The 27,370-nt window shown below is 39.6% G+C and overlaps 1 protein-coding gene across 4 annotated transcripts; it reads left to right on the forward strand.

The window, feature by feature from the left end:
• The first annotated feature begins 277 nt into the window (after positions 1–277).
• LOC131359471 (G patch domain-containing protein 2-like) lies at positions 278–27,370 on the forward strand. Of its 4 annotated transcripts, XR_009205783.1 has the most exons (11): positions 296–359; positions 2,359–3,099; positions 8,679–8,740; positions 10,331–10,507; positions 11,448–11,527; positions 11,678–11,742; positions 11,820–11,859; positions 11,961–12,052; positions 16,859–16,944; positions 24,271–24,527; positions 24,771–27,370. XR_009205783.1 is itself a non-coding variant. In XM_058399369.1 (10 exons), exons 2-10 carry the CDS (start codon positions 2,369–2,371, stop codon positions 24,441–24,443), a joined length of 1,506 nt encoding a protein of 501 aa, XP_058255352.1. In that variant the 5' UTR covers positions 278–359; positions 2,356–2,368; the 3' UTR covers positions 24,444–27,370. The 4 variants fall into 4 exon arrangements, 3 of the variants coding, with proteins under 3 accessions (XP_058255352.1, XP_058255351.1, XP_058255353.1); XM_058399369.1 differs by having other exon boundaries at positions 278–359; positions 2,356–3,099; positions 24,271–27,370; XM_058399368.1 differs by having other exon boundaries at positions 24,271–27,370.

Below are 27,370 nucleotides of genomic sequence, written 5' to 3' on the forward strand. Positions count from 1 at the left end.
TGAACGACTTAAATGTCCATGCACGTTTCTGTAGAGCTGCTTTTTGGACAATGTCTCTATGCAAATGGGACTAAATTAAAATTATATTCGACTTATAAATTCAAGATCTCTGGATTTTTTTTTAAATTTTATTTTTATTTAAATGCACATTTACTCTTTAACCACTATCGTTTGAGATGATTTCGAGAGGTTTACATTTCCATGAGTGAATTTCAATTGCGAACACAACCAAATCTTAAAAATAAATAAAGAAAGAAAGAAAGAAAGAAAGGAGCGTGGCGGAAGTGACGTCATCGGCGGGGCGGAAGAGCTCTCCGTGCTTTCTGCTGTCAAAACAAAAAAAAGCAGGAACTGCGACGGTGAGTGATAAACAGCGCAGTGCTTTTACCTTTAGGAATAATCTCTAAAGCACACTTTTATCATTCGCTTTATTACAGCCTTTAGATATATAAAATGGCGCTAGAGGTTGACTGATGACGGTTGAAGACTGTTTCAGTTCAGTGTCTGTAACCGTTTTGCTGTAGGACAGATGCATTTATATAAAGGAAAATAACGTTTTATTCATATAAGTCTTAACTGATGTTAGATCCTGATGTGAATCCAGACACCGAGCATCGATCAGCTGTTTTTGTCCGATCATGACGCAAAGAATCACGGTAGAAATGCCTGCCATTGAAGCGCTCACGTTTTGTTGTTCATGCTAAAATCTAAACCAGTTAGTTTACCAGTTTAGTCACAAACATATTAGCTGATACACTATGGAGATGTCATATGTAAATATATATATTTATATACTTTGCGCGTTTATTTCAGTGATCCCTGCGCTGAAGGACATCGGTGTTATGTAATCCATATGCGGCGTGCTTTTGTTTTGCTCTTTCACTGAGGATGCATGACGTCATAGCCGTACGTCATTAATGCATGGTGCAGCGCAGAGCTGCGCATGCAGCATCCCTGGGATACAGTGAAACACAGCGATGAGCGTGACGTGCAAACATGCATAAAATGCCCCGAAACCTGTTCCTGTGTGGTTATGACCTTGATGCCGATGGCCTTATATGGTTAAAAAATCGGGCCAAAATTGCTACATATTAAGCTTTTATGGTTTTAACACGTCATTGGTCAGGAAACTGGTGAGAATTCGTGTTAAGAACATAGTATGGGCTAGCATTTCCCTGTGATTTCTTTCTATTAAATTTTTAAGCGTGTTAAACCTTGTCTTCTATTCAATGTTGATGGCTACAAATAGTTGATGTGTCGGTGAAAAATGTTTGTATACAAGGTGAGACAGAATATTCTGTATATGATTCAAAACCGGATTCTGATTAGGGCAAAACATGAGTCTGGTGCACTTGTTCTCATGCCACTTTTTACACACACACACACACTTAGTATTCATTCATCAGCGCAGTTGAGACAGACACTTTATTTATTAAATGTCTTTTCATTTGAATGACTTATTTTTAAAGATTTGATTTGTCAAATATCTAGAATGGAAATCAGGAATGCAGTTAGTTTTTATGTTATACGTTTATATGTTATATATGTGGTACCAATAAGTGATCCAAGAACTTTTGTTCGTGTGTTAGGAAACTAAAATGATCCCTAACACACGCTATATAGCCAGAAGTGTGTGGAAACCTGACAATTGTATAGGATGTCTTTGTATGCTGTAGCTTTACGAGAATTTGTGTAATGTAGTTTATCCCTTCACTAAAAACTAAAGGGGGCAAAGCATGTTTCATTAAGACTATGCCCCTGTGTACAAAGAGAGGTCAATAAAGACATCGTTTGTGAAGGTTGGATTGGAGGATGGTTTGACCTCAACCCCAGTTACCACTTTTGGGATGAACTGGAATGCAGATTGCGTACCAGGCCTTCTCAATTGACATCATTACTCAACCTCACTAATGATCTTGTAGCTAAATAGACAAATCCCCTCAGCTTTAATCCAAAATCTAATGGAAAGCCTACCCATAAAAGTGGAGGTTACTATAACATTAAAGGAGATTCTTTGTCAATACCCGTGGTTTTAAAATGGGAACATATGGGCACGATGGTGTCCACATACTTTTGGCTATGTAGTGTATGAGAAAATGTCTGTAATTATACTCAAAGGTGTCAGTGATCTCTGCCTTATTCGAGTGTTTTGTATCACAGTTTAAGTATTTTTGTGATAAAGAGAAAGCTCGAAGCTAACCTCACTTATTTATCTATAAAAAACAGTGCTATACTAGTGTCTGATGTATATCATACAAACATTCTACAACCTGTGGAGAAAAATGTTACATGGTGCTTCTTATATAGCAATATGTATTCACTGAGTATTTCAGTAACACTGACTTGTTTTGCCAGTAGCCTTACAGATATGGAGGAGCTGGTGCAGGACCTGGTGTCTGCATTGGAGCAGACCTCGGAGCAGGCTGAGCTGGATGATCTGTGGCAGGAGATGGTGCTCAGGCCACTGCAGCATCGGCGTCAGGTTCGCAGGCGGAGGGGCCGCAAACGACGCTGTGATTTCGAGCACAGCCTCTGCCTCAGTGAAGCATCCGAGTCCAGCGTGGACGAAGCCTTTGCGAGAGAACAGAGACACGGTGCTGCAGGAGCTGTGGCCATAGCAGCAGGTCCTGTGCTGGCTCCTAACCACAGTGATTCAGATGACACGCTGATAGTCAAGCGCTGGACTCCTTCATCACTGTCCTTCCGTACCAGACAGCATTCCTGGCCAGAGTCAGACTCGTTCACTGAGAACACACCTGGAAGGCCTCTGCGCAGACGCCGCAAAGTCAAACGCATGCCACCAAATGTAAATGTAAACATGCAGCAGAGATTCAGAGTGTGTGGACTGGAGAGAGGGGAACAAACACATCGTCACTGTCATCACCACCATCATCACCATCATCATCATCATCATCATCAGAGGTCCTATAAGAAGCAGAGACTGAGCCGGCTCAAAAAGCGCTCTGGGGGCTGGTCCAAGCAGGATGGTGGCTCTGTGGGGGCTGGAGTGGGAGGCCTGTCTCAGGAATGCTGGAAGGACAAGATCCTGCGCCAGGCCAAGGAGAAGAAAGAGGCGTCTGATGAGAACATGTCAGAATGGTATTTGAAAAATCTTTAAAAATTCATATTAGGTTGTATTCTTAAAGAAAGTAAACAAAAATGATAGCATCTACATTACTGGGAGCCTGAGCAGGATGAAGCAGTCACTGAAGATGAATGAATGAATGAATGTATGAATGAATATTGCTGTATACATATATATATATATATATATATATATATGATACAAAAAAACTAAAATCATGAGCTATAAAAGGAAATTGCCTGGTAGACTGTTCAAGACTGACCCTTCATTTTTAAATTTTAGATTATATTCACAACATACAACAATTCTTACAGTTTTAGGAAAATGCAAGCTTGGAAATCTATACCAGTCACTGTAATGCAAAAGACATAAAACAAACAAGTGAGACAAAATGTATATAAAAAGCCTTATGATGACTTTTGCACAGCACTGTATATAAAATTGTGTTTTTATAGAATGAGAGTATAATTTTACAGAGCAGAACTGTTTTCTTCTCCCTTGTTCATTTTAGTGATTAAGCTTGATAACAACTCTGGCGGTGATCATAAAAGTGAAGACATTTAAAACAGTCTAGAAGCTCTCCTAAATCTCACTGTCAATAGGCAGCGTGGCCTCATTGCACCATAATTCATACAGGCATCAATTCATCAACTGGATAGGTATTAAAAATGAAGGCCATGAGGCATGTAGTCCTCTGTTGCTGTGGTGATCAGTCCAGGGAATTTGCTGTTGCTTGTTGCCTCTTAGCTACAATTAGCTTAGGATGCCTCCTTTCTAAAATTACAAATAAGATGTTTGGTATTGTATTGATCAGTGAGAAATGAAGTTTTAATAGAATCCTAGTTAATTAAATTTGAGGTGAAGTGGATAGCTGTCTCCCACCTCCCACCTGCAGTAGTGAGGATGATGTGTGTCACACAAATGTCTGACGATTGACTTTGACTCGTTGAATTATTTCGGTGTCAATGGAGACCCTCAATTTACTTAACTCGTGCTGTTAGAAACTTCAGAGGCAGCTGGAGCGCAATCTTTCACTGGAAGAGTGACGCTCGATATAATGCTCAGGGTTGCGATGAGGTGCATTTGCATTGGATTTCTCTTTATTAATTAATGTAAGCTGTTGTATGTTTTAGGGGATTTTCTTTACTTACTATTACAGGAATGTACTTTTATGTTAGTTGTTGCTTCTTCCATAAGCACACAACATTAGAGAATATATCTCAATGCTTCTTCTTCCTTCTATCCCACACTCAGACCCCCCCGCTCCATCCGTAGCCCTTCCTCAGATCCGTGATGATGTAATTATCTGTGGGTTGGTTTAAAGGAGAGAGTGAATCGTCAGCAGCAGCCAATAATGGGCAGACAGCCGGCTTTACATCTTCTACTTTAATTTGTGCTGACCCCATGTGGCCTCTCGATGGTGCTTGTTTTCTTATTTTATGGAAAAATCAATACACCTCATGACAGAAAACAGCTCCGGAGAAGAAATAAATGGGAACAGTGTGTCGCCCTGTCAATCATTTCTCACTTACACTTGTGCCCCTCGTGCCTGATGGCCGTGTGTTTGGATTGGATGGGAGTGTTGCAGAGAAGTGATGTGGTGATGTTGGAATTTAAAGCTAAGCTGGACATGGATGGATGTTTTGAAAGTCAAACGGCTGAAGTTTCGCAGGATAGCCAATACATTTTAAAATGCAAATAACGGCTCTACCCTTAGGGTCATCTCACACACACACACACGCACACACACCCACACACACACACACACACACTGCGAGGCCAGATGTTAGTTTTAAGCATGTGGTGTATGTGAGTTACAGCTCATCTTCCCTCTTGGCCCTAGCACACAGACATTGTCCAGAATTTCCTTAAACCAATCCAAGTGTGTGTGAAGCAGCTGTTGGCAGCTCCAGCTGGGCCGTACATCCTTAAATAGACCGGCTTTGGGCCCAGTGCATGGCCTACCACCTGGTGTTCATTCTGGCCTGCCCGGAAGGCCGCACCTTTAGGTACACACACCCTCACCAGCACTGCATCTCTGGCACAGAGCGACCCCGCCTTAATTTAGGAGAACAAGCCGACTGCGAATCAGCATCCCTTTAGTTACAACTAAATTTCCGTACGAATGGCATTATTAAGCATGTGTTTGTATGGAGTGGACTGCTGCCCAGGATAGGCTGCGTATTCACTGGGGCCGCTAAAATGGTTACTAAACATTAATGAATGGATTCATTCAGTTATTAAGGAAAATATATGTAGGACAAATATTGTGAACTTTTTCACCTACGTAAGTCAATTTCAAAACTTCAGCACGAATTTATTTTGACATACTTTTGAGTTTGTTTTTCATGTGTTCATAAACAGGGCCTGCAGAGTTTAGGTTTTATTTGTGGATTTGTTTGCATGTAGATGATACATTTTTATTTGCCTGCAGTCTGCACTATTTAGTGACAGTCATGTAGTTATTGAAAATAAGACACACTGGCTCAGATTTCTCAAGTCACCCCCTAATAAATAAAAAAATATTTGAAGGTTGGATGGACAGCTCTGACTCTGTGTGTGTGTGTGTATTTGTGGGGTTTTTTTGTTAGTAGAAAATATCTATGATCTATTTATTTCTTTTTATTCAATCATTAATTTATTCTTTCAGAGACAAGGTGTCTGGAGTCATAAGCTACATGCTGGTGTACTTATTGTGTTATTAACTTTCTGTTCTGTAGCAGCTTTCACTTGTCATTACTTCACTAATTTTGATTTTGGAAAGTAGGCGAGGAGTTCGGGATTGTATTCCAACTTGCCCAAGTTCGTTTTCACAAATCCCTGAGACTAATCCAATTATCTATGCTGAGGGAGGCTGGAAGACCCTTTTAATCAGACACTTCTAGAAGAGGGAATGGTGTCGGAATGGGTCTCTGTGTTATCAGTGAGACACCCCTCCTCGTTTTCTGTCTTTGTTCTGGAGTGCAGAATAAGTCAGTGCTCAATGACTTGCCAGTGCACAGTAATCTCACCCCAAACTGGCCTATTGGTCTCAAGAGGGTGGGATTATATCCTATTGATTACACCCTGTCTCAGAAGTGTGTTTTGGGCTCACCTCCCCAGGATGTATGTAGACACTGAGACAAGAAGGGGAAGAGATTAGCTCATTTAAGGCAAGCTGTTGGTGAGACGTCTTCCTAATGGTCCTGGGCTGTGTGCAGGAATTTTGATGATGAATCAAATGTCAGTATGAGCGTTGTTTGAGCATGTATTATTCATCTTTGTATTTGTTGATGCATAGTTTTACTTAACACAAGGCAAGACAGAGACGGATCAACTCGGTTGAAAAGTTCTCCCACTGAAGGTCATGTTAGGGGGGAAGGGAGGCTCCTACATGCTGAAAGAAAAATGTTATTTTCAATAATGCATGGCATTAATTAGCTACTACTTAATGGAAACCGTTTCATATTGGCAGCGAGCCTCTCAAGGCAACATCACATTACACCTTTAATAATGTTTAATACTTAATGCCCGGTCCTAATTAATTGTTTATATTGTACCTATCATTCTTCTTCAAAACGAGCGCACTTCTTCCTCTTCTTTGACATTCAAGCACGCCAATAGAGATCCAATTTCACCTGGATTTCTAAAGATGCACTTGTCACTTAAATGTATTTGTGTCCACAACAGTTTGATTTTTTACACGTATCAGCTGTTCATCACTCGTGAAACCGTTAATGATTTATAGTTTAGATAAGAGATAAGTTTTTGTTACTTTATATTTTCAAACTCAAAACCACCTGACTACTCATTTCCCCTTAAATGGAGCACTGTAATGAATTAGTAAAACAGCCTCTTTAATGTCATACGTGTTTCTGGGTGTGACTAGACCAGCACTCTGCCATGAGGAAAAGCAGTTGTTCTCCCTTGCTGCAGTTTTCACAGGGCGATTAACTCTCATTATGAGTACCGCAATGCCAGGATGAACAGTAACCATCTTCCTCTTGCTGACATGATGCTCATCCTCACTTCCAGATAGCTGAGGAGCGTGTGTGTGTGTGTGTGTGTGAGGCCACGCACATGTGTGTGCTTATCCAGCAGTGCTGGGCTAAGCCTGTGTTACTCTCTTGAGACCATGACCCCCCCCACATCTGCTTCCTGGGTGTGTGAGGGTGCGGCAGTGCGGAGGCCATCTGCTTCTAGTGATGCATGGTGTGCCGGTACGCTGGGCCGCCCGGCGCCCAATATGGTGAAGTCCTGCATCAGCAAGTGCGTGACCCACACCAACCTCTCTCCTCATGGTCAAGGTCAACTCTGATCAGCACGTGGCAAACTGCGGAGCAGATGCGTCTGTCAGCTTCTCCCAGGACTCACGGCTCATCCGCAGTGTCTCAGATGATATAGACTGAGAAGCCGTAATTGACAAAAGTTCTTGTATATCAGATTATTAATTAAGTTTTGGGCTATTAGGATTATATAATAATTTATCCTGATTTAATAATTATATTTATTTATATTTATTTTTTAGAATCAAACCCTAGATTGTTTTTTTTAAATTATTTTAGATATTTGTACTATAAAATTTTTTAGCATACAATTCAACAATTTTCAACAACATTCAACAAAAGAAAAAAAATATACCAACAATATACCTATAAAAGCTTTTTTCTGAAGAAATTGCATGAATATTGGTTTTATAAAGTCTACAGATGTGTGGAGATTTCATTATAAATGAAAATAATGCAGGAAATAATTGTAGAAATATCACTAGCAAAACATTGTATTGTCTTTGTATATACTGTGTATATATATATATATATAAAACTTGTGTGAGACTGAATAATATTAACAAGCAAATGTGTCTTAGAGCTCCACAGTTTGTAGTTCTCCGTTTCTAGGCCTTACTCCAGTCTTCTGGATCTGCTGTGATGCTGCTCACAACAAAGCTTTGATGCATAGTGACTGATTGAAAGAATATGATTATTGTTGTTATAGTACATGACCACAGAGCTGTTATTGTCTGATCCATGCATATGAACTGCTTGGTACAGTTCAGTGGCAGTATTCTGAGGCTGAAGTGAATCTGTTTCAGATTTCTGCTGTGAGCCGTTGCTCTAGGCCTCGGTGTCGCTAAGAACAGATGTTGTCCAGTTGTTGCATGAGCCAGAGGCCTGAGGTCCATTCTGTGCATGAGCACTTCTCAGCAGACGGTGAAACCAGGAGGGGAAAAAAAAATCTGGTGCATTGCTGTCATCCTCAGAAAAGGCTGGGCAGATTAGATTGGAGTTGACAGGGAGGGATATTCAATTAGATTGGGCATGTCACTCAAGAGCTTCGATCCGCAACTGTACCTGCCCCTCCCCAGCGTCTTTGCGTTTTTGATCTCCAAAGCAAGGACCTTGTCTGTTACATTGGATCTGATTCCACTTACATACCCTTTTATTCACTGTATTTTTTTTGAAGACACTTTTACTCTAATGTGAATGATCTTCTTAATGATATTTTATTACTGTATGTGTGCAGTACAATGAATCTGTTTTATTAAAAGAGCAGAAGAACACTGGGAGGTAAGCTAAAGATTAGATGATAAACCCTGTTCTCTGTTTTCCTGTAGTGAGACGAGCAGCGTGTGCAGCAGTGACCCAGGGCTTTTCACCAATGATGAGGGAAGGCAAGGTAGGAGTATGAGTTTTGTGTACAGTATATCAAAGCATGAATATCAGCATTAACAAAACATAAAATACATTTTTTTTTTTGAACAACTGGATAAATGAAGCTGCTTTGAAAGCATTTAACACTTGTCCAAGATACACATATGTCGATGTGCTCACGGGTTAGAAAATAGCGCTTTTGATTTGTATTCATTCAAAATGGTGGGTTGCTTTATTGGTATATTACAATAAGTATAATTGACTTATGAAGCAAAAAAAAAAAAAAAAACACTCATTACGGAAACACTAATTGAGATGCTTATTGTCTTCAAACACATGATGATAGTAACCTGTTTGAATGTGTAGTGCTTTAAATCAGGAAATTCCTCTACCTTAACCAAACCAGCCATACATGAGGAACTGTATGATGATTACCAAACCAATCCTACCAGAAAATGTTCTTTATCATAACAAGAAAACACAAATAGGATAATGTCGCTGTGTTGCCTGATTGCTGTGGGTGGCACTCACCGTGTGCCCATGCGGTTCTAATGAGAGGTTGTCATGTAGTGCTAATGAGCGCTGAAGGCTTTGCTAATCTCATTAGGTGTGGAGGTGCTAGGCATCCTCTGATTTAACAGTTGTCACTACACCTTGACTGTGAGAGGCATGGCCTTGCTGTGTAGCTGACTGACAGGTCCACAGAGACCACTATGTCTAGGAATGTGTGTGTGTGTGTGTGTGTATGAGGTAGCGTCCCCTTTGCACCTCAGTTATGAACAGGGTTTCAACTAAGCCCCTGGTTGACCCAGGAGCAGCACTGAGGTTGCACTTCACTTAACACCATTTGACACAGAGGGCACATGTAGCTTTAATTGAAATTTTATGAATCTCCTGAAATTATTTACTGGGTAGAAACACCGAGTCACATAATTGATATAATTGCATGCAGGCGAGGAATCGAGAAAACCTCACGGTACATTTCTATTAAGATTGATGTTTATATGAAGTAAACATCACACTCTCTTCCTAGCCAGCTCAGTTAATGATATATTTTTTATATTTTCATTTCTAAATCGGATTCGGCAGAAGGTGTTGATTACTTATATAATTAACGGCAGCTCTTTTAGTCGAGATTTATATATAATGCTCTTGTTCTAATATGTGATAATCGTTTCTAAAGTGACAGCTCATTCCCAGGGATTGGTCTGTAAACTAAGTTTAATAACGAATGGATTAAAAACATGTTATTAAACAAAGAAGCGTGTCTGATCTTACCTATGGCTAAGCTTTTTATTAGGAGCATTTATGGAAGGAGTCTCCATTGTCAGAACTTTGTAGCAAGCTGCATTTATTTTTGTTATATGAAATATAAGAGAAAGTGAGAGGAGGAGTCAATTTGTTTTCCATAATATTAAACATATTGTAACTATATAACACAACAAGTGTGTAATCACTTGATTATTTTCCTATAACAGCACACTCTGCTATCTCTAGATTTTATTCCACTGCCACCAATGAACAAATGCTGGTATTTTCTTTATTTTTTGAACATTTATCATTATGTATCACATCTTAAGTTGTTTGGTACAGTTGAACCTATGTTTTTCTGCAGGTGATGACGAACAGAGCGACTGGTTCTTTGAAGGTGAATGTGCATCAGGCATTGGTGTTCAGGGTCTGATCTCCAGCAGAGAGTCAGAAACAGCCCCCAGACCAGCTGCACTCGACGCTATGAGAGAGAAGCATCACTCAGCTACTTTCCTCCACCCAAACCAACCCAGTCAGCGAGGTAGAGCCAGTATCTGCTGGAATACTCCTTACAAAGAGACTCAAGAACAATCCTTGATCGCAGACATAATTATGAGCAGTTATAATGTGACAAACTACATAATCCGTTAAAGGACAGTGTTTACAACACATGTAATACCTAACAGTCGGTTCTAACCTTATAATAGCTTGCTTAAGGCACAAATCACCACAGAGTTGTATGAATGCAATAGTTTTTATCTCAATGAATCACTGTTTTGCAATAAGGGACATTGCTGCCATGGTTATTATTACCATGGTTCAGGCTTTTGCGTGGGGCCCCCTTGTGGTCTGCAGTTTAAGAGGTAAGACCGGGGTGAGGGAATCAATCAGGATGTCACTTAAGCTTTCTAAAGATTAATCAACTGCATGCTTTAGAGCAATAAAATGGGGTAAATATTTCCTGATAAATATGAGTTTACTGCCTAAATGTATTACAGTACAGCGCGTACAAGTGTGGAGTCAAATATGTCGAGGGGATGCTGTAACAGGAAAATAATCAGCACAAGGTGGTTACTGTTTGAGTCGATGAAGGTTGATTATTTTCCTATAAAAGCAAGCCCTGTCATGTTTTATTCATCTTCTACCGCCACAATTTGCCAATGTGAACAATTTTTTATTGATTAAAGAGGCTTCTTTCCCCATGAACGTCACTCCAGATCAAATTACAATGCGAAACAGTTCGATACTCAAGTTTCCGAGTTTTGTTACTAACCTTTACCTTTTCATGACGGTGAAGGAAATGGCAGTTTTAGTTGGTAATTCCCTTATTTTCCTTATTTATTCATCAACTATTATGTTGTAGACAGCGGCATCTCTTATTTTACATACATTTTAAGAAGCGTAACTATCTACTGTATTATTCTTTCTTCTCTCCCATGCCCCTCTTGTGCCTGAGCATCGTAAGTGTGTGTGTGTTGCAGGTTGTCATGCTCGTATAAACCGTTTGCCAGGTGTGACTGCGTGCTGTATTAGGAAAGGCAGAAGGAGATTGCCTGCCAAGGTGAACTGGCATATTATAAACATTATACAAGACCTGCAGTACACATTACTTTTACAGCATGTTAATAAATCCTGACAGTGTCCTGTGGGTCTGAGATATTGCCATGTTACAATCTTTTACATTGAGCTTGTCTTTTTGGGTGTGTTGCAGGATAATAATATTGCTGCTTGTGTGGACAAACTGAGGACCTGCTCACATGATTCCTATCAGAGAGAGTAAGATTTTGCCTTGAAATTTGTTTGTATCAGTTATTTAATCTATGACGTTTTAAGATAATAATGAATGTTTTCAGGTTCTGGCTGCCTCCCTATGGGAAGCGAGATAGAAGACAGGTATGATTGAAACTCTAGTCTCTTCTGTGTGTTTGTGTGTGTGTGTGTGTTTTAGTGTTGTTGCCCATTATCAGTAATCTTTCTTTCTTTCTTTTTTCCAGCTGAAACCTTTGTGTTCATTGTCCATGTATCCTATCGGTATGGGTCCAGACACCCCACATCCAAGATGCTCCATATCTGAATGTAAAAACAGGTGAGTTTGATTGCTTTCCTAGAATTTATTTACCTACATATGTACATCTCAAAATAAATGAATCACATTTATCAAATGATTCTGTGTTCAAATATGTGTGTGTGTGTGTGTGTTTTTTAAACAAAGCCATCCTCTTCTGTAAGAATGATTTTTGTCATTACCAGAAAAAACGTCAGGTTGACTTTTATTAGCACTTTTGTCCTGTCAGAGTAAAATAACTGCGCTTTGCTTTCCGTCATTCTGTTTATACTCACTAAACACTCTTTTAAATTATCATTGAGCCAAGTGACAAGGTGAAACGCTATTGTATTTATGCCACTCAGTTCAGCAAAAACCTCCCCTCACTGTAGGAAGGATTGAGGATTGCTTACAGAATGTATAAAAAGATTTTTTTTTTGTGTCTCCCGGCTGCGCAGGACACGGCATCGAACAGATCTGCTGTCAAAGCTCAATAAATTGATGGAGCATTTTTAGTTAACTTCTCCAAATGAACCTTTCATAGAGTAAATCAGTGCAAGGGTTAACCGATTTGACCTGCATGAAAGTTTTGCGCCAGGGTCAGTGTGTTTTTGATGTGTATAGAATCACTACAATGGACAAGTCCCACAGGACTGCAGCTCAAACTGTGACCTTTTGATCTACAGGCTTGCTGTGCATGACGGGCATCTGATTTGACAACGTTTTGTGCTTTTACATGAAGAAAAAGTGCACATTCTGCAAATTCTTTTATTTTATGATGCTAAAATATAAAGGAAGGAAAATATATAAAATACTGTATATATATATTACATAGTTATTATATAGTTAGAAATGTCAAGAATACGGAACTAGCCAGCGGGTTTAAATAAATATAAAAAACCCCTAATATATGTATTTATTTTTGCTCTTATGGTATGTCAAAGGGGAGGCATGCTTAGAGGTAAATACGGGCTCCGAGGGATCTGCGTATTTATTTAGAGTTTAATTGCCTGAAGATCGTTCGACTTCAGTGCATTATGCCTTTGGTGCCTATTTACTGTGCATTCTTAATTCTCTCCCTCGTGCTCTCTCTCTTCCTCTGTCCCTCTCTCTCTCTCTCTTGGGCCACTCTAGAAAGCTCTCCTTCTATCCTTGATGAGGGGCAGAAACACAACGGCAATAAAGCAGCCACTCTTCTTAGCGCTGTCTTTCATACTCATTGCCTTTCTTCTCCACCTGAAAGGTTCCTTCAGATTGGAGTTTGAAGCATGTTGAATACTAATTTCTGTCTATTAAAAGGCCCTGGTATCTTTGCCATGCTCTCATTTGAATGCTGTACACAGGGGACGCCTCTTAATTCCTTTATAGAAGAATTCCAGATCCCCTTACTTCAAAAAGTATAAATCATACTCCCAAATGAATGAGGGAGAGAGGAGGTTGATGCCGGGTATCTCTGATGTGTCCCGCCCATTAGTAGCAGACGCATCGAGCTCCCCAAGCTGCTGGGTTCTGGCCTGTGTGGGGAAGACATGTCTGTCCTCCTGACTCAGGCCTCCAGCAAAGCTTCAGGCCGCCACTGCGTACCGCTGAACTTATCTATATGTACAATGCATACACGATAAAATACTGTAGTAACAAGAACAAATTTTGTTTTCCAATGCTGCTGCTACATAAAAGTATTAGTTTAGGGCGTATGTAAAGAACAAAGCATGCTGGGGGATAGTAATGACCAACACGGTGGCCTGGAGTCACTGTTACCAATGCAAAGTTATTATTCTCATTTAACAGCATGTCATGAAGGTTTTTTTTCCTCTTATACTATGACACTGTTACAGTGTTGGACATTTTTATTCATGAAAAACATTTTTTTGTGTTATTTTCCACAAACCATGTTCATTCTTATTATCACTTGTTCTCTCAGCAGCTTTTCCTTGTTGATGATGATAAAACAATCAAACAAACCAAAAACAACCCAAAAGCTTCCTCCTGAAGAATTTTGGAAACTTAAAGTATTGTCCATGACTGCTGCAAAGTGCTGACTCTGGAGACATTTCTGGTATTTGGCAGAAGCCCTTATCCAGAACAACTTACATTTTATCTCATTTTATACAACTGAGGGATTGAGGGTTAAGGGACTCAGGGGCCCCAGCAGTGGCAGTGGACCTGGGATTAAAACTCACAACCTTCCAATCAGTAGCACAACACTTTAACCACCCCAACAAGACTTCCACAAAGGCAGGCAGCTTTACTATATCAACAGTTGCATGTAATTTCCAAAACTTAATGTGTTCAACAAAAAAAAAAATGTTGACAGCATTTACATTTTCTTCTTAGTGGCTGTTGGTTAAAGAAAGGCAGTTTGGATTTTTAGAGGGACAAAGCGTTCACTGATGTATTTATTCATTTATTTATTTCTGCTATCACTTTTTAATGATGTAGGGGATTTAGAAAATATATTAAATTCCATTATCTTTTATTAAAGTCCTTGTAAACAGTATTAGTTGATCTTATTTTTCTCAAACAACCTGATATTTGTTTCTTATTTTGCCAGTTAATTTTCGCCGTAAGCGTGATTAGCTCCACCAGATTGTTTAGTATGAGTGAGCTCCAGCTTGTACTTGTCTCATGCAATGTTAAAATGCATAACTGCGTGCGACCTGCTTCTGGCACATGCACGCTTTCTCAATAGACTTTATTTATTTCTAAATGACATTCGGCGGCACCAGATAAATCATAGTCCTCCGCCACTCCTCTCGCCCGCTTTTCATTTTAATTGTGAGATCTTGATGTCAGCAGTTAGTATATTGGTGTGAGTGGCCTATTGATTATTGATTTGCTGCCATTGATTGCAATCCCAGAGGACCCTAATCCTTTTTGATTCATTTGAATACCTCTATTCATCTTAAGATCCTCCTCACACCTGGAGTGGCCTGTAGTCTAATGAAAATAGATGGTGGGCCAGAAGGTAGCTGTAGCTCTCACGTCTTTTTGATTTATTATTTTTAATTGATATATCTGCTTTGGAGGTGTGGGGAAGCGAATGACAATTGACCCTGGTGTCAGTGTGGTTTTACACTGCGCCTATGGGACTGTTGAGCACTAAAAATGTTCTCTTTTTTTCCTTTTCACTCACTCAACCTTTTGAAATGAAGTTTATCCCCTGTTTTTCTTTTTTTTCAGTAATCAAAAAAAGTTTTATTGCTTTTTATATCCAGTGTTTCAGGATTACATGTCTACAACTTTTTCCAAACCCTTTTTATGAATTCTCTCCTCCAGACCTTATTAGTCCATCAAATTAAAACTTTCTTCCTCACGCTGAAAGCTTGTGATTAAAAGCTTGTGGTTTCATGAGACATATTTATCACATGCACAACCCCATTCATTTTGTTGCACTTTTATAACAGTGGTGTGCCATAAGTGACTTTATTGAAGCTTACTTGAAAGGACTGTGAAGTGTTAGAGAGAATCAAGCTGCACTATATGTTATGGATTTTGGACATCTATATAAAGTTTATATATGAACTCATAAATCTGGATTAAAAGTATTTTTGTTTACTCTCTAATAGTTGGAGATGATACAGAGGATCTGTAACCAATGTAGAAGTGAAGTGGAGCTGAGAGAGCTTCTCCTGCACTGATCTGTCTCTAACTGAGAGAGATCATGACAGACAGAGAGAGAGCGAGAGAGAGAGAGAGAGAGAGTAAAAGACAGCGGGCCATACCCCCTGTGAATTAGACACAAACGCATCTGGGTATTACGTTTAATACTGGCCATGGCAGCAGCGAGTGAAATAATGTGGTGTTTAAGCGCTCATTGATTTTGGAATTAAAAAGTTAGTTTGCAAAGATTTACTGTGGGGAGTTCAATGGCTGAGCTCTTTATCAGTGCAGCAAATGGCTGGTTATACGCTGTCCGACAGAGCTACGATTGAGGGATCGATAGACGCGTGATTTACTAACTGGGCTACAGCTAATCAATAAGTATAAAAGTAAATGAAATATGCATTACAGAGATTTTATTAGAGGGAGGTAGCAGGCGGAGAATACCGGTTGAGCCATTTATTTTTATACCTATTGATTATACAACATAGAGACTTCGCTCATGTTCTTGCCCAATCCCCCCCCTCAGGTAGTGTGAGTATCATGTGATTTATGGCTTTTGAGGTCAGGGAATGCACAGGCAGTTAAAAGGTCCCTATCTCAGCACGAGTGAGGTGAGGGGTTTATACGGCTGCCAAAGATGAGCTGCACTCTGGCAGGTATCGCACCTACACTGCTTTACACATGAGCCCCAGTGTGCATAAAAAAAAGCAACCCTGACACCGAACTGTCTATATCTTAACACTCTTATTTGAGAATCAAATTTCACAAATAAGAATGTATATCTTGTTTGTGCTTTTCCTTTAAATGTACACACACATATACACACAGATCAGCTCTTAAAGCATCAGTCCCTTCCCCCTAGGCAATGGAGAGGACCTTGACCTTAACTTTACATCGCGGTACACACAGGGGGTCTGCAGCCAGGGTAATTTGTTTATCTGTACCCAGCAGCGACAGAGACACACAGCCTGAGCACCTCCTTTGCCTCTACTGATATTTCTGTTAAAACTCCTGCACTACATCTTACTCTTTCTTGCCTTGAACTGCTGCAGTCCCCGGGCTGTTTTTCATTCTTACAAACTGTAGTTGCTTTCTGAATAGATAATTTCCAGATATTTGATTCTGAGGGTCTAAGGTACTAAAGAACATTGTGGTTTGTATGAAATATTCCAAAATATTTGGACATGTCCACATTACACTTGATTAGTTGATAAATGGGATATTTCTGTGTTTGTTTGTTGGTAGACAGCGTAGCGCACAACTGGGAGTGCTGTGTGGAGGAGACATCAAGAGGAGGAGGAAAGCTGTAGCACTTCCCAATGCCACTTCAGGTATGGCTCACTGTCAGGTCTAGATTATAAGCAAATCCATCTGCACTAAAATAGTACCACAAGATGCGTACATTTATATTTCTAGTTTTAAAAGTGGATGCTTTTCAACCTGTGCTCAAGTCTGTATCAGTCAACTCATTTTTTTTTAATGAGTAAAAAATATTGTTCTATTTGTGGGCATTTTATGCCCTAAAAAGTTTGTAGTCTTATAATATCGCATAAGATTCCATATTAGACTATACGAGAGCCTAAGAAATGCTAAGAAAACGAATTGTACTGAAAAACCTAGCAAATTGTATGATAATTGAACAGTAAAAGACTCTTCAAACCTCTTGCTCCTTATTTAAAAGTTTCCGATGGAATATTAATCTTTTCGCTTCAAGTCAGGACTTGAAGGTTAAAGGTTGAGAGAAACCTTTATATTTAACAGGGAACCAATGTCAAATGGATTTTTGTAAGTCTGAAAATGATTCTCAGTGCTGCCTATTCTGATTATGATTCTGAAGCCATCAAGGACAGTAATAACAATGTAGTCCAATGCAGTATAGGTCACTCACTTTACTATTTCACCAGCTTTCATGACAAGGATGTCCTGTGGGTGTGCGCTGATATAATTAACACGATAAATGTCCAGAGCTGTTTAATAGTTTAAATCATTTAAATAATAATACACTTTGATTCTCAATTTATTTGATTATTTATTTAACTGAAGTTATGTTTTAATTGCTTTGCTTTGTATCAAGCAGAGGATTGATTCAGGTGTCCATTGACTTTCCTAAATAGATTTATTACCTGTTTATTTAGTTCACACTGATCTTCAGCTGTCATACTGGTTGAACTTACTGTACACTTGCTTCTTATTTGCATACTAAGTTTCAGACATTAGTAAAGGCATACCACAAGGCTGTGAACTAGGACAGTTTTTGTTTATTTTGTATAAGGCATATTAATGATTTTTAGAAATGCGGTCTCTTAAATACAATTTCACTGTTGAAATAATTAACTACCTTTTATGCATAAATAAAGTCGCACATGATCGAGAAGCGAAACTCAGTATTTTAAATGAAACTAAACGTGGATCAACACAAGATTAGAGTTTTTATATTATGTGATTGCCAATACTTATAGACCTCACAGACCTTAACTTTTTTCCTTTTTTCCATATCCGAGGTCATCAAGTCTAAATAATAGAGGACTGAAATACGCTGCTCATTATTATTAACCATTATTCCATATCTCATATACTCTCAGGAGATTTAATCAATCCCAGCAGTCATTTTCGGAAACCCCAGCATACATGTGATCGGAAAATCCCTGACTTTTGAGTGCAGTTCTAGGAAAAAGAAGACGTGGAGAAGTGAGGATTGAATATGGCGCCATTCATGAGCCTTTCATCCGTTTGGGCCGACCCGCTTGCCTTTTTTCATTAGACTGATGGTTGCCGGGTTCTTGTGCACTGCTTCACAGGATTGAAATCTGAATTGGTTTGTCCGCCTCTTCCCCAAAATCTCCTCTGCCTGCGTCTCTTCCCTGGTGCGCTGTTTGTCATTTAAATAACAAATGCGCCCAGTTTTCTGATTTAGTGAGGGGCGCTGGCCTCTGATGTATATTAATATTGCCACACAGTGCACTGTACCAGAGTCCATCATTCATTTGGATAAAAGAGGTGGAATTTAAAAACAGCCACTGCTGTACAGGGATACAGATTGCATCCATTTATTGCACTGAGTGATGGAATGGCCAGCCATTCTGTCCTTCACCTCCCCACGCTACTACGCCGCTTCCCATAAAACTTAAAAAAGCCTCACCCTTGCCCCTTCATCCTCTCTGTGGGGGGGGCAGGCAGAAACCGGGTATTCCTCATTGGCCTTACCTACAAACCTGCAGAAAACGGGATTAACCTCACTCGAGAAGAGTTTTACAATGGTTAAAGCACCTTCAAGATACTTTTGCAACATTTTCTCATTGACGAATAAAAAAACGCCTTTTGTGTTGTATTTACATTCAGAGCTTTTAAAATGTCTTGTCCTGAACACTAGAAACTAAGTTATGGTTAGAACTGTTATTTTCAATATTAGCATCTACAGTTTTAATGACAAACATGACAATTTTAAACTTCATCCCCTTTTCAGCAGTCATTCTATTTTTTTATTTATTTATTTTGCTGTTTCTTTTCATATGCCCTTGCTCTGCAGTGTATGTTTATGTCCTGAATGTAGAGTCTGGAGTGGGTCTGTTGTGATTTATCATGCAGTGGGTGTCATCCAATGTCAGTGTCTGTGGCTGCATCTGCTCTGTATAAATCTTTACTTTGGCGTCTCACAGGGCCAGCTCTCTCTCTCTCTCTCTCTCTCTCTCTCTCTCTCTCTATCTGCTTGTATTAGAGTCAGCGAGTGTGGCGCTCGGAAAGATATTGTCTGTTTGATTGTTGAAATGCCAATTACTTTCTTGCTTTTAATTTGTGTTTGTGCTACTCTGCGAATCCCGGCGAGAGATCTAATCAGCCAAGGGCTACAATGTGTGACAGTGTGATTTTCGGAGCGAGTGTTAAGCAGTGTTCCTGGGTGACAGGATGAGGTGTCTACCAGGGTTCCTCTGGGTATTGTGCTGCTTGTACCCAGCTGTTGCTCAGGCCCCTCTCTTTACCTCTTTAGCACTTAGCAGACATTGTGTTGAAGCTAGCTGTGAGAGAACTCATCAGACTGTTTGGATTGGGACGAGCACTCCACTTTGCAGGTCCAAATTGGCTGCCAGAATCACATCTCACTGTCACTAACCTAACCATACAAATACACTTTTCTCTCAAAGTTCTAAACCAGAAGCAGTATACCATTGCTGTCGGATTGTTTATTACTCCTTCCACCACAGAACTTCTGAATTCTCCGGTCAGATTCATCAGATGTTATAACAGCAGCTTTGGCAGTATACAGTAGTGCTGACAGGTTTATACTAATGTGTGTATCCTGATATGGTGTGAATGCTGATAGGTTGCTATAGTAACAACGAATTCACTGTTACTAACTGTTAGTTAGCAGCGTTTATCTATTTATCAGTGTGGTGCATCTGTCTGTAAGGATATGTCTATGTAATATTTCCGTTTCAGTGCTGAGAGAGAGAATGTTAGAGGATGTTGCACTTTTGTGGTTTCAAGCTGCATTTCATAAGCAAAAAGCTTTTGTGATGGAACAGGAAATTGTTTCATGGTTGTTCCAAGAAACAGTAAGAATAACTATAAACATATACAAAATATGCCATCCTCTTCTTTATTAGAAAAAAAAAAGCTGAAAAGAAGTGCTTACAGATGTTTTATTCATAATCTCATACTAAAAATATGACTATATTCAAGCTATTTGAGCTCGAATATTTTTTACATAAAAGACAATGCAATGATTTTATAATTATTTTTGTAATTATCTTGGATTTTTTTTTATTGTTTTTATTGTAAATTCTGCTTCAGATCATGCCTTTAATCTATGTTTGTATGGTTTGATGTGTCACTAGAGCATCAGGTTGATATCTTAAAAACAGCGAGTCTCATTAACCCACTAGCAAGGGCGTACCTTTGTGCTGGAATGCAAAGCACCATGCCAGCTTTCATTTCTATTTTTGGGCTACCATTAGAGAGTGTCATCCCTCTCTCTCTGTCTTTCCTGTGCTGCCCTTTCTACCTTTCCTCCGTCTGTCTGCCTTTACCCTTCTCTCTCAATCCCCTATCTCCATCTCTTCCTTTCAACCACCCCTCTCTCTCTCTCTCTCCTCTCTCTCTCTCTCTCTCTCTCACGCTCACACACGCTCATACACACACCCATGGTGACAGATCACCTGCGTCTGAGGCCCTGGTGTTCTTGCCCGGCGGTCCGGCCCCCTCTCATTAATGCCCACGCCGGTGCGAGGGCCATATGGCAGCGCAAGACAAATAACGCCAGCCCTCAGCCATCACTTCTGCTGACAGAAATGCAGCCCACCGCACTATTTCGCCCTCATCCGCTCCACTCTGCATGCCTCCTTCTCCTCCTGCGTCCTTCAAAAGCCCACCACTGAGACGCTTAGTGCCTCTTGCCTCTCCTCTTCTCCCCTCTCTTCTCTCTCCTCACCCCTCTACTTTTCTCCTCACCCCTCCTCTCCTTCTTTCCTCTCTCCTCTCCTCTCCTCTCCTCTCCTGTCCTCTCCTCTTCTCCTAGCCTATCCTACCCTGCCCTGTGCTACTTTCTCCTCTTGTCTCTCTTTCCCCTCCTTTTCACCCCCTATTCTTCTCTCCTCTCTTTTTCTATCAACTCCTCTCCTCTCCTTTTCTCTCCTCTTTTTTTCTATCTGCTCCTCTCTTTTCCTCACCTTTCCTTTTCTATTCTTTCCTATGCTAACCTCTTTTCTTTTCCTCTCTTCTCATCTCCTGTCATTTCATTCTCTTCCTTTTCTATCCCCCCATCTCACCCTGTCCTATCATGTCCTGCCCTAAACTCCGTCCTCTTCATTCTCCATGTCTCCTAGCTAAAGTATTCATAAATGGAGCAGCTGGTACGGTTTAATCCAGTGTAAATCACGAAAAGCACTTTTCATGTATGTTGGCATACAATCATTTATAAAGCCATTATGAAAACCTGTGATGGTTGACACACATCGAGCAGGTCTAGTGATAAATACTAGCCTTATCACCTGCCCCAGGACATTAAAAAACCACTCAGTCAGAACTTCTGCTGCTTATTCTGGTCACACTGTAGAGTCCAGTCCTTTAGCCTTAATTACTTATGCAAATTGGTATAGACAAGTTATTTTTTGCAACTGATTGAATTTAGATGTAAATATTATCATCATACATTCTAACCTAAAACCTTAAAGTCTTGTAATAATGACTGCTGGTTGAAAATATATGATGCAGGGGTGTTTAAGGAATTTAGAGCCAGTCAATAGTAATGAAATGACACATTTACTGTTAACCATTCGCTTTAGTACGGTATCTATTTTATGAACATTTATGGGAATGAGCAGCCAGGGGCTTCTAACACTGCCACAGCATCAAGTGGTTTTCCATTTGCCAAATCTGTCGTCCTCTTCGCTTTCTAGTGGATGTTACTTTGCTATATACAGAAAGCCACACAAAGGGCTAATCATTAAATAGCCATTCAGTCCTATTCATTTAAGTGCATGAATCAGGAGCCTCATTACTGTCAATGTGTAATTAGCTGATTAATAAACATTGGAAGGGCAGGACTGCAGAAAGTGGTTAGAAAATAATTGTTTTTTGAGAGGCTGAACACAAGGGGCTATTAAGACATTCAAATGCTTTCATTCCTGCTGAATCATTACTTTACAAAACCCAGCGCTCATATAGCGGGAATCATAGCACTGCTGTTTGTGGATTAAAAACTATTTTAAAAAATTCCTGAAATAAAAAAAATATCAAAAAATTCTGCTAACAAAATCCAAATAAATCCAAAAAATTTCCAAAGCAAGGCCTGGAACACCATGAAATTCTAATGACTATCCAAATTTAACAGTTTTGACCTTTTCTTAAATATTTGAGGGTCAGCAGTTTCTCATGGTCATGTGATTAAGTGTTTGGCTTTGTTTAGGTCAAACACAGCTTACGGTTAGCCATCATTCCCTCCAGAAATATTAATCAATGATCCTGCCTTCCTTCCCGTGCTGGCTCCGTTTGGAGGGGAAGTCATCTGGAAAGAGGCACAGGCAGATATAATGGGAACTAGCAAAAGCACATGTTAGTGACGGCTGTATTGCTTAATCCTGTGAGACAGCCCAGAGCCACAATGTCAGTTTTAGTTCCCACTTTAGTCGTCTAACCCAGGAGCTCATCTCAAAATGGCTGTGTAACATGAACAAACTTCTGAAGTGACCAACATAGACAGGACACTCTAAATGATGTTTTGTTCAGGGAGTGATAAGGTTGCGCATTTTGGTTGTTGTGGAATGATAAATGTTGCATGTATGTTATATCTGAATTCTGGGAAAGATAAACTATCCATTATGGCTTTGAAAATTCCAAAGTATGGAAATTGTAGTCATTGTGATTTAACCTGTTTAATCAGGTTAGATTAAATTTATTTTTTAATAGATTAAATTTCCCCTTTTACCATGTCATTTTTTTCCAGCTACACCCCAAAGCTACACCCTCATTTTGTTAAAAATAATTTAGCAATACCAAATTCCCAAAAATTGAACTTCAAATAATCTCAAATAAGCACTTGTTGGAAGCAATGCGAACTATGAAAATGTGAAGAGCTTTAGCAGTGACAATTATTAGACTGTAATAACAGCTATTTAATATATAAACAATATTATGGACACCTATGCCAGTGCTGTTTCTCCATAATGACATAGATACACTTTATGGTCAAACATACAGTATGTGGACACCTGACCATCACACTCATATGTCGGTTTTCGTAAACTGTTGCCACAAAGTTGGAACTAGGAATTTCCAGCAACAATGCCACCGTGCTGCTCTACAGTGGAACCTCGGCATACGAATTTAATTTGTTCTGGAGGTGAGTTCTTGAGGCGGAAATTTGTATTGCGAAACCAATTTTCCCAAAAGAAATAAAGTAAATGCAGATAATCCGTTCCAGCCACCCAAAATATTACCAATATTACTAATGTGAAGTGTGTGTAAACTGTGTGGCTGCTTACAAAGAACTGACCCAAGCCAAGCATTCCATGTCAAGAGTACTCACAGGAAGTCATGCCACCAAGCTTAAAAATAGAACAGACCACCCACACCACCAATCTGTTAACAAATGCCAAAGGTTCGTTAGTATGCCGAAAATGCTTCGATTGGCATTTGAATCCTTAAGGCGAAAATTTGTATGGGAGGGCATTCGTATGCCGAGTTTCCACTGTAGGTACATTTGGCTATATAGTGTATCTCATCACCATTATCTGACTCTGATACACCAGAAGCTACACTGTCACCTGTTATGACTGTATAACTAAGACAATTTTAGAAACTGAAACAGAAATCTCTTCCTTGCTTGTCAAATTTACATGAAAAGATAGCAGATTTATATCTCATAACAAATGAAACAAACTGATAAACCTTTATATTTTAGTCATTTACATACAATACATACAATATTATTATTAATATATATATATTAAATCGTGTTTATTTATTTATATAGGTTTATGTCAGCCAAGCTGGGCTTATGCAAGTGGCATATATAAACACTACCTTTAAGTAATATGGTAAAACTATGACAGTCGACTCCTCATGTAGTGCTGCATTTAGTTTCTGATATATAGTTAAAGCTACAAATCTTCCCCCAAAATGAGAAAGTGCTTATTCTGAGTGATTTTTTTTCCTATTCACAGTCTACCTTCCGTTCCATAAGGAGGCCAGACGAGACGAGGCCAACCCATGCTGTGAGACGGCTTTCTCTCCCGGAGGAGAATGTGCTCACCCCTTGCCATCTACTTCACACACACCTGACTTCATCAAACCAGGGACTTCATTCAGCAGCCAGAGGGAACACGAGGATGACTGACACACACTCTCACATCGGCTGCCCTCTTCATGGGCACAGCTGCTCAGGATGGAAAACGTGGACTTGCACACAGAGAATACTGAGGTGAACAGAAAGAACTCTCTGTGACAAAACTTTCTCGATTAAGTCTTTCCAACCAAGCAACCACCTTGCAGACAAAAATGCTAATGCAGTCAATTGGGTCAATATGTAAGCCCAAGGCAGCTAACCCACCAGTCATCACCCCATCATACTGATTCAGATTGGGATTGGATTTGCCATTGTGGCTATAGAAACATCCACTGGGCTCAATATTTAAAAACTTTGTTTTTGGTTTGTATGTTACAGAAGTAGCTGATTGTGTAGCATCACTGAAGTCACTGGTACGTCACGCCGATGCGACGTACAGACGATCGACCATCGGTAGCGAAAACACCCAGGCCCCTTATTAACATGGATATGAAACACTAGAGTGCTCTAAAAACACTCATTAGCACAACAGAGCGAGTGTGTGTTCCTGCACCCTCCGGGGGCCTCCACTCCCTGCTTCACAGTCCACATTCAAATGTTCTCACATAAAAGTTTGGTGCAGCACAGCGCCGGCTTAAACGTGCATTTTAATTTGAAGTTATTGTTTCGATTGGTGTGGTGATGAGTCCTAATGTTTAACACAGTGTGGGCTCAGTGTGAATCGGGCGTGTGATGATAGCATGTGCGTATTATTATTATCATTATTATTATTATTATTATTATGGGCATGAATTACTGTAAATATTTTATGGTTCGTCTGAGAATCCTTCATATGCTTGTGCTTTTGCTATTGGAATTTAATACCTGTTGCTTTCTGGAAGCATTTCCTCTTCAGCAATCAGTATAATGAGACTGCTTTTTGCTTCTGTTGACATTTATAAATGGACCAGCGTGGCTGTGTAGACAGCTGTGGGAACTGTAGTGTCCCTTTTCCGCTGCGCTCTTCATCCATATGACCAGCTGCCTTGAATTGACAGATCGCTCGCTGTATTTCCTTATCACGTTTTTGTCAATCGTCAAAGCTATTGCCTCAACTGTCTGTAATTAGTTGTTACCATGACAACATTACCTCATGAGCCCCTCCTCCCTTTATGTGTGTGCGTCCTGAAATGAATTTCGTTGGTGGGGCAGAAAGTGGGAGTAGGGGGGACAACACGACGCGTGCACCCAGTCAATCACCTCAGCTACAGTTAAGGAATCCAGTGGGCTGATGCTCCTCATATTTCATCCTTGGTAAAGATTACCTGTCGGCCCCAGAGGAGATGTATTGATCTGTTTTCCTTTTTTTCTGCCAGCAATCACCTGACAAAGGCACCTAGGAGTGCAGAAGTGAGTGATGCCCGTTCATGTCTCCACCCACTGTGGTATATTTTGGCTGGGTGGAGCGGTGTAGAGTACTGGGGGGAGTGTTGGTGTTAGTACCCACTTACATCCGAAGATATCGTCAGCATAAACCCTGCATGAACTTCAAGACCAACAGTCTCAGACCTATTTTACTTAGATAAAATCTCATTTCTGTTACTCAGTATTAGGCTGCAGTGGCAGAAACAGCTATTCATTTTAGGGGAGGTTGTGAAAATATGCTACCTACATATAGAAAGGTGGCTAAATAAAATCACAGCATGTTTTAATCATTAAATTAATAAACGCAGTGCAATCCCTTTTGCATTTTGGTTGAATAGTAGCAGGTAGTATTTTGTCAGTTTATTGGTAATATATAAACACAATAAGAGATACATTCGACATCCGAGGCGGTTAAACATGGAGGTCATAATGATGACCTTTTATAAACACCAATATAATACAAGTAAAAGTGGAAAAAATATTTCATACCACTCTGTATCTGATCTCACATGGACTTTGTGGAGGATGTGTTTAAAAAAATCATCTGGTAATGAAAAAAATCTTAGTTACACCTTCGGGTCCATTAATGGCACAGCCTGAGTGCTGTAGATTATGAAATCTCTTTATAACAGCATAAAAAAATAAAATAAAATGCTTCCTATTATGTAAACTTTTCTAAGAATTTTCTGTAGGAAATGAAGGCGGTACTATTATTAATTAAAAAAAATAAAAAATACTATTGCATGTCCTGCTATGAATGTATTGTATAGCAGTGTATACAATGCTGCACTGTAATAATTATACATGTTAAATGCTTGTTCATTTGGAAACCGTTTTGAAAATGCTGCAAGCCATCTTTACTATCGGCGGTCAGGTAAATATTTCACAGGTCATGTTAACAATATAAGACAGTATCCACTGGTCATATATTAAGAATAATAAGAACAAAGAATTAAGAATGGATATAATTTGGGCTGTATTTAGAGTTCCTTGGTTATTCACTCTTAAGATGTGATGCAGACTTAATGCAGATGTGATGCAGAAGTTCTATTCACAAGTGATGTGAGAGGTACACCTGCAGGGGGGAGTTTGAGTAAAATCTGATATGATAAACTTAATCTCTTTTGTTTTGCACAATGTCAGATTGAGCGAGGGTCGGTGTTGGTGAGCACCAAGAGCTACAATATGATATCATTACAATATATCATGTTATAATTCCTGTTTTGGGAAGGAAATGTATAACCGAATTCCAAAAATTCCCCTGTGTAAATATCCACGTAACTGTCGAACATAAATCGCCGACTCTGAATATGGCCCTTACGGTATATACATTTCTTTTATTGATGGAATGTTGTGTGGCACACGAGTGAATCTAGTCAGTGTCATCCGGGCAGCTGTTTCTTTCTATATTAAATATCGCACATGTTACTACAGTATATGTGTATTATGGATGAGAAAGCATGCATATAAATCTCAGTGCACTTGTCATTGTATATCAGTGAGAGCTTATCAGTAGATTTGGAATGAATTTGAAGGATTGTCATGAAAAAAATAAAAAAACAACTGATATGTGA

This window comes from Hemibagrus wyckioides, linkage group LG09 (genome assembly GCF_019097595.1).
Source record: "Hemibagrus wyckioides isolate EC202008001 linkage group LG09, SWU_Hwy_1.0, whole genome shotgun sequence".
Classification (NCBI taxonomy): Eukaryota; Metazoa; Chordata; class Actinopteri; order Siluriformes; family Bagridae; genus Hemibagrus; species Hemibagrus wyckioides.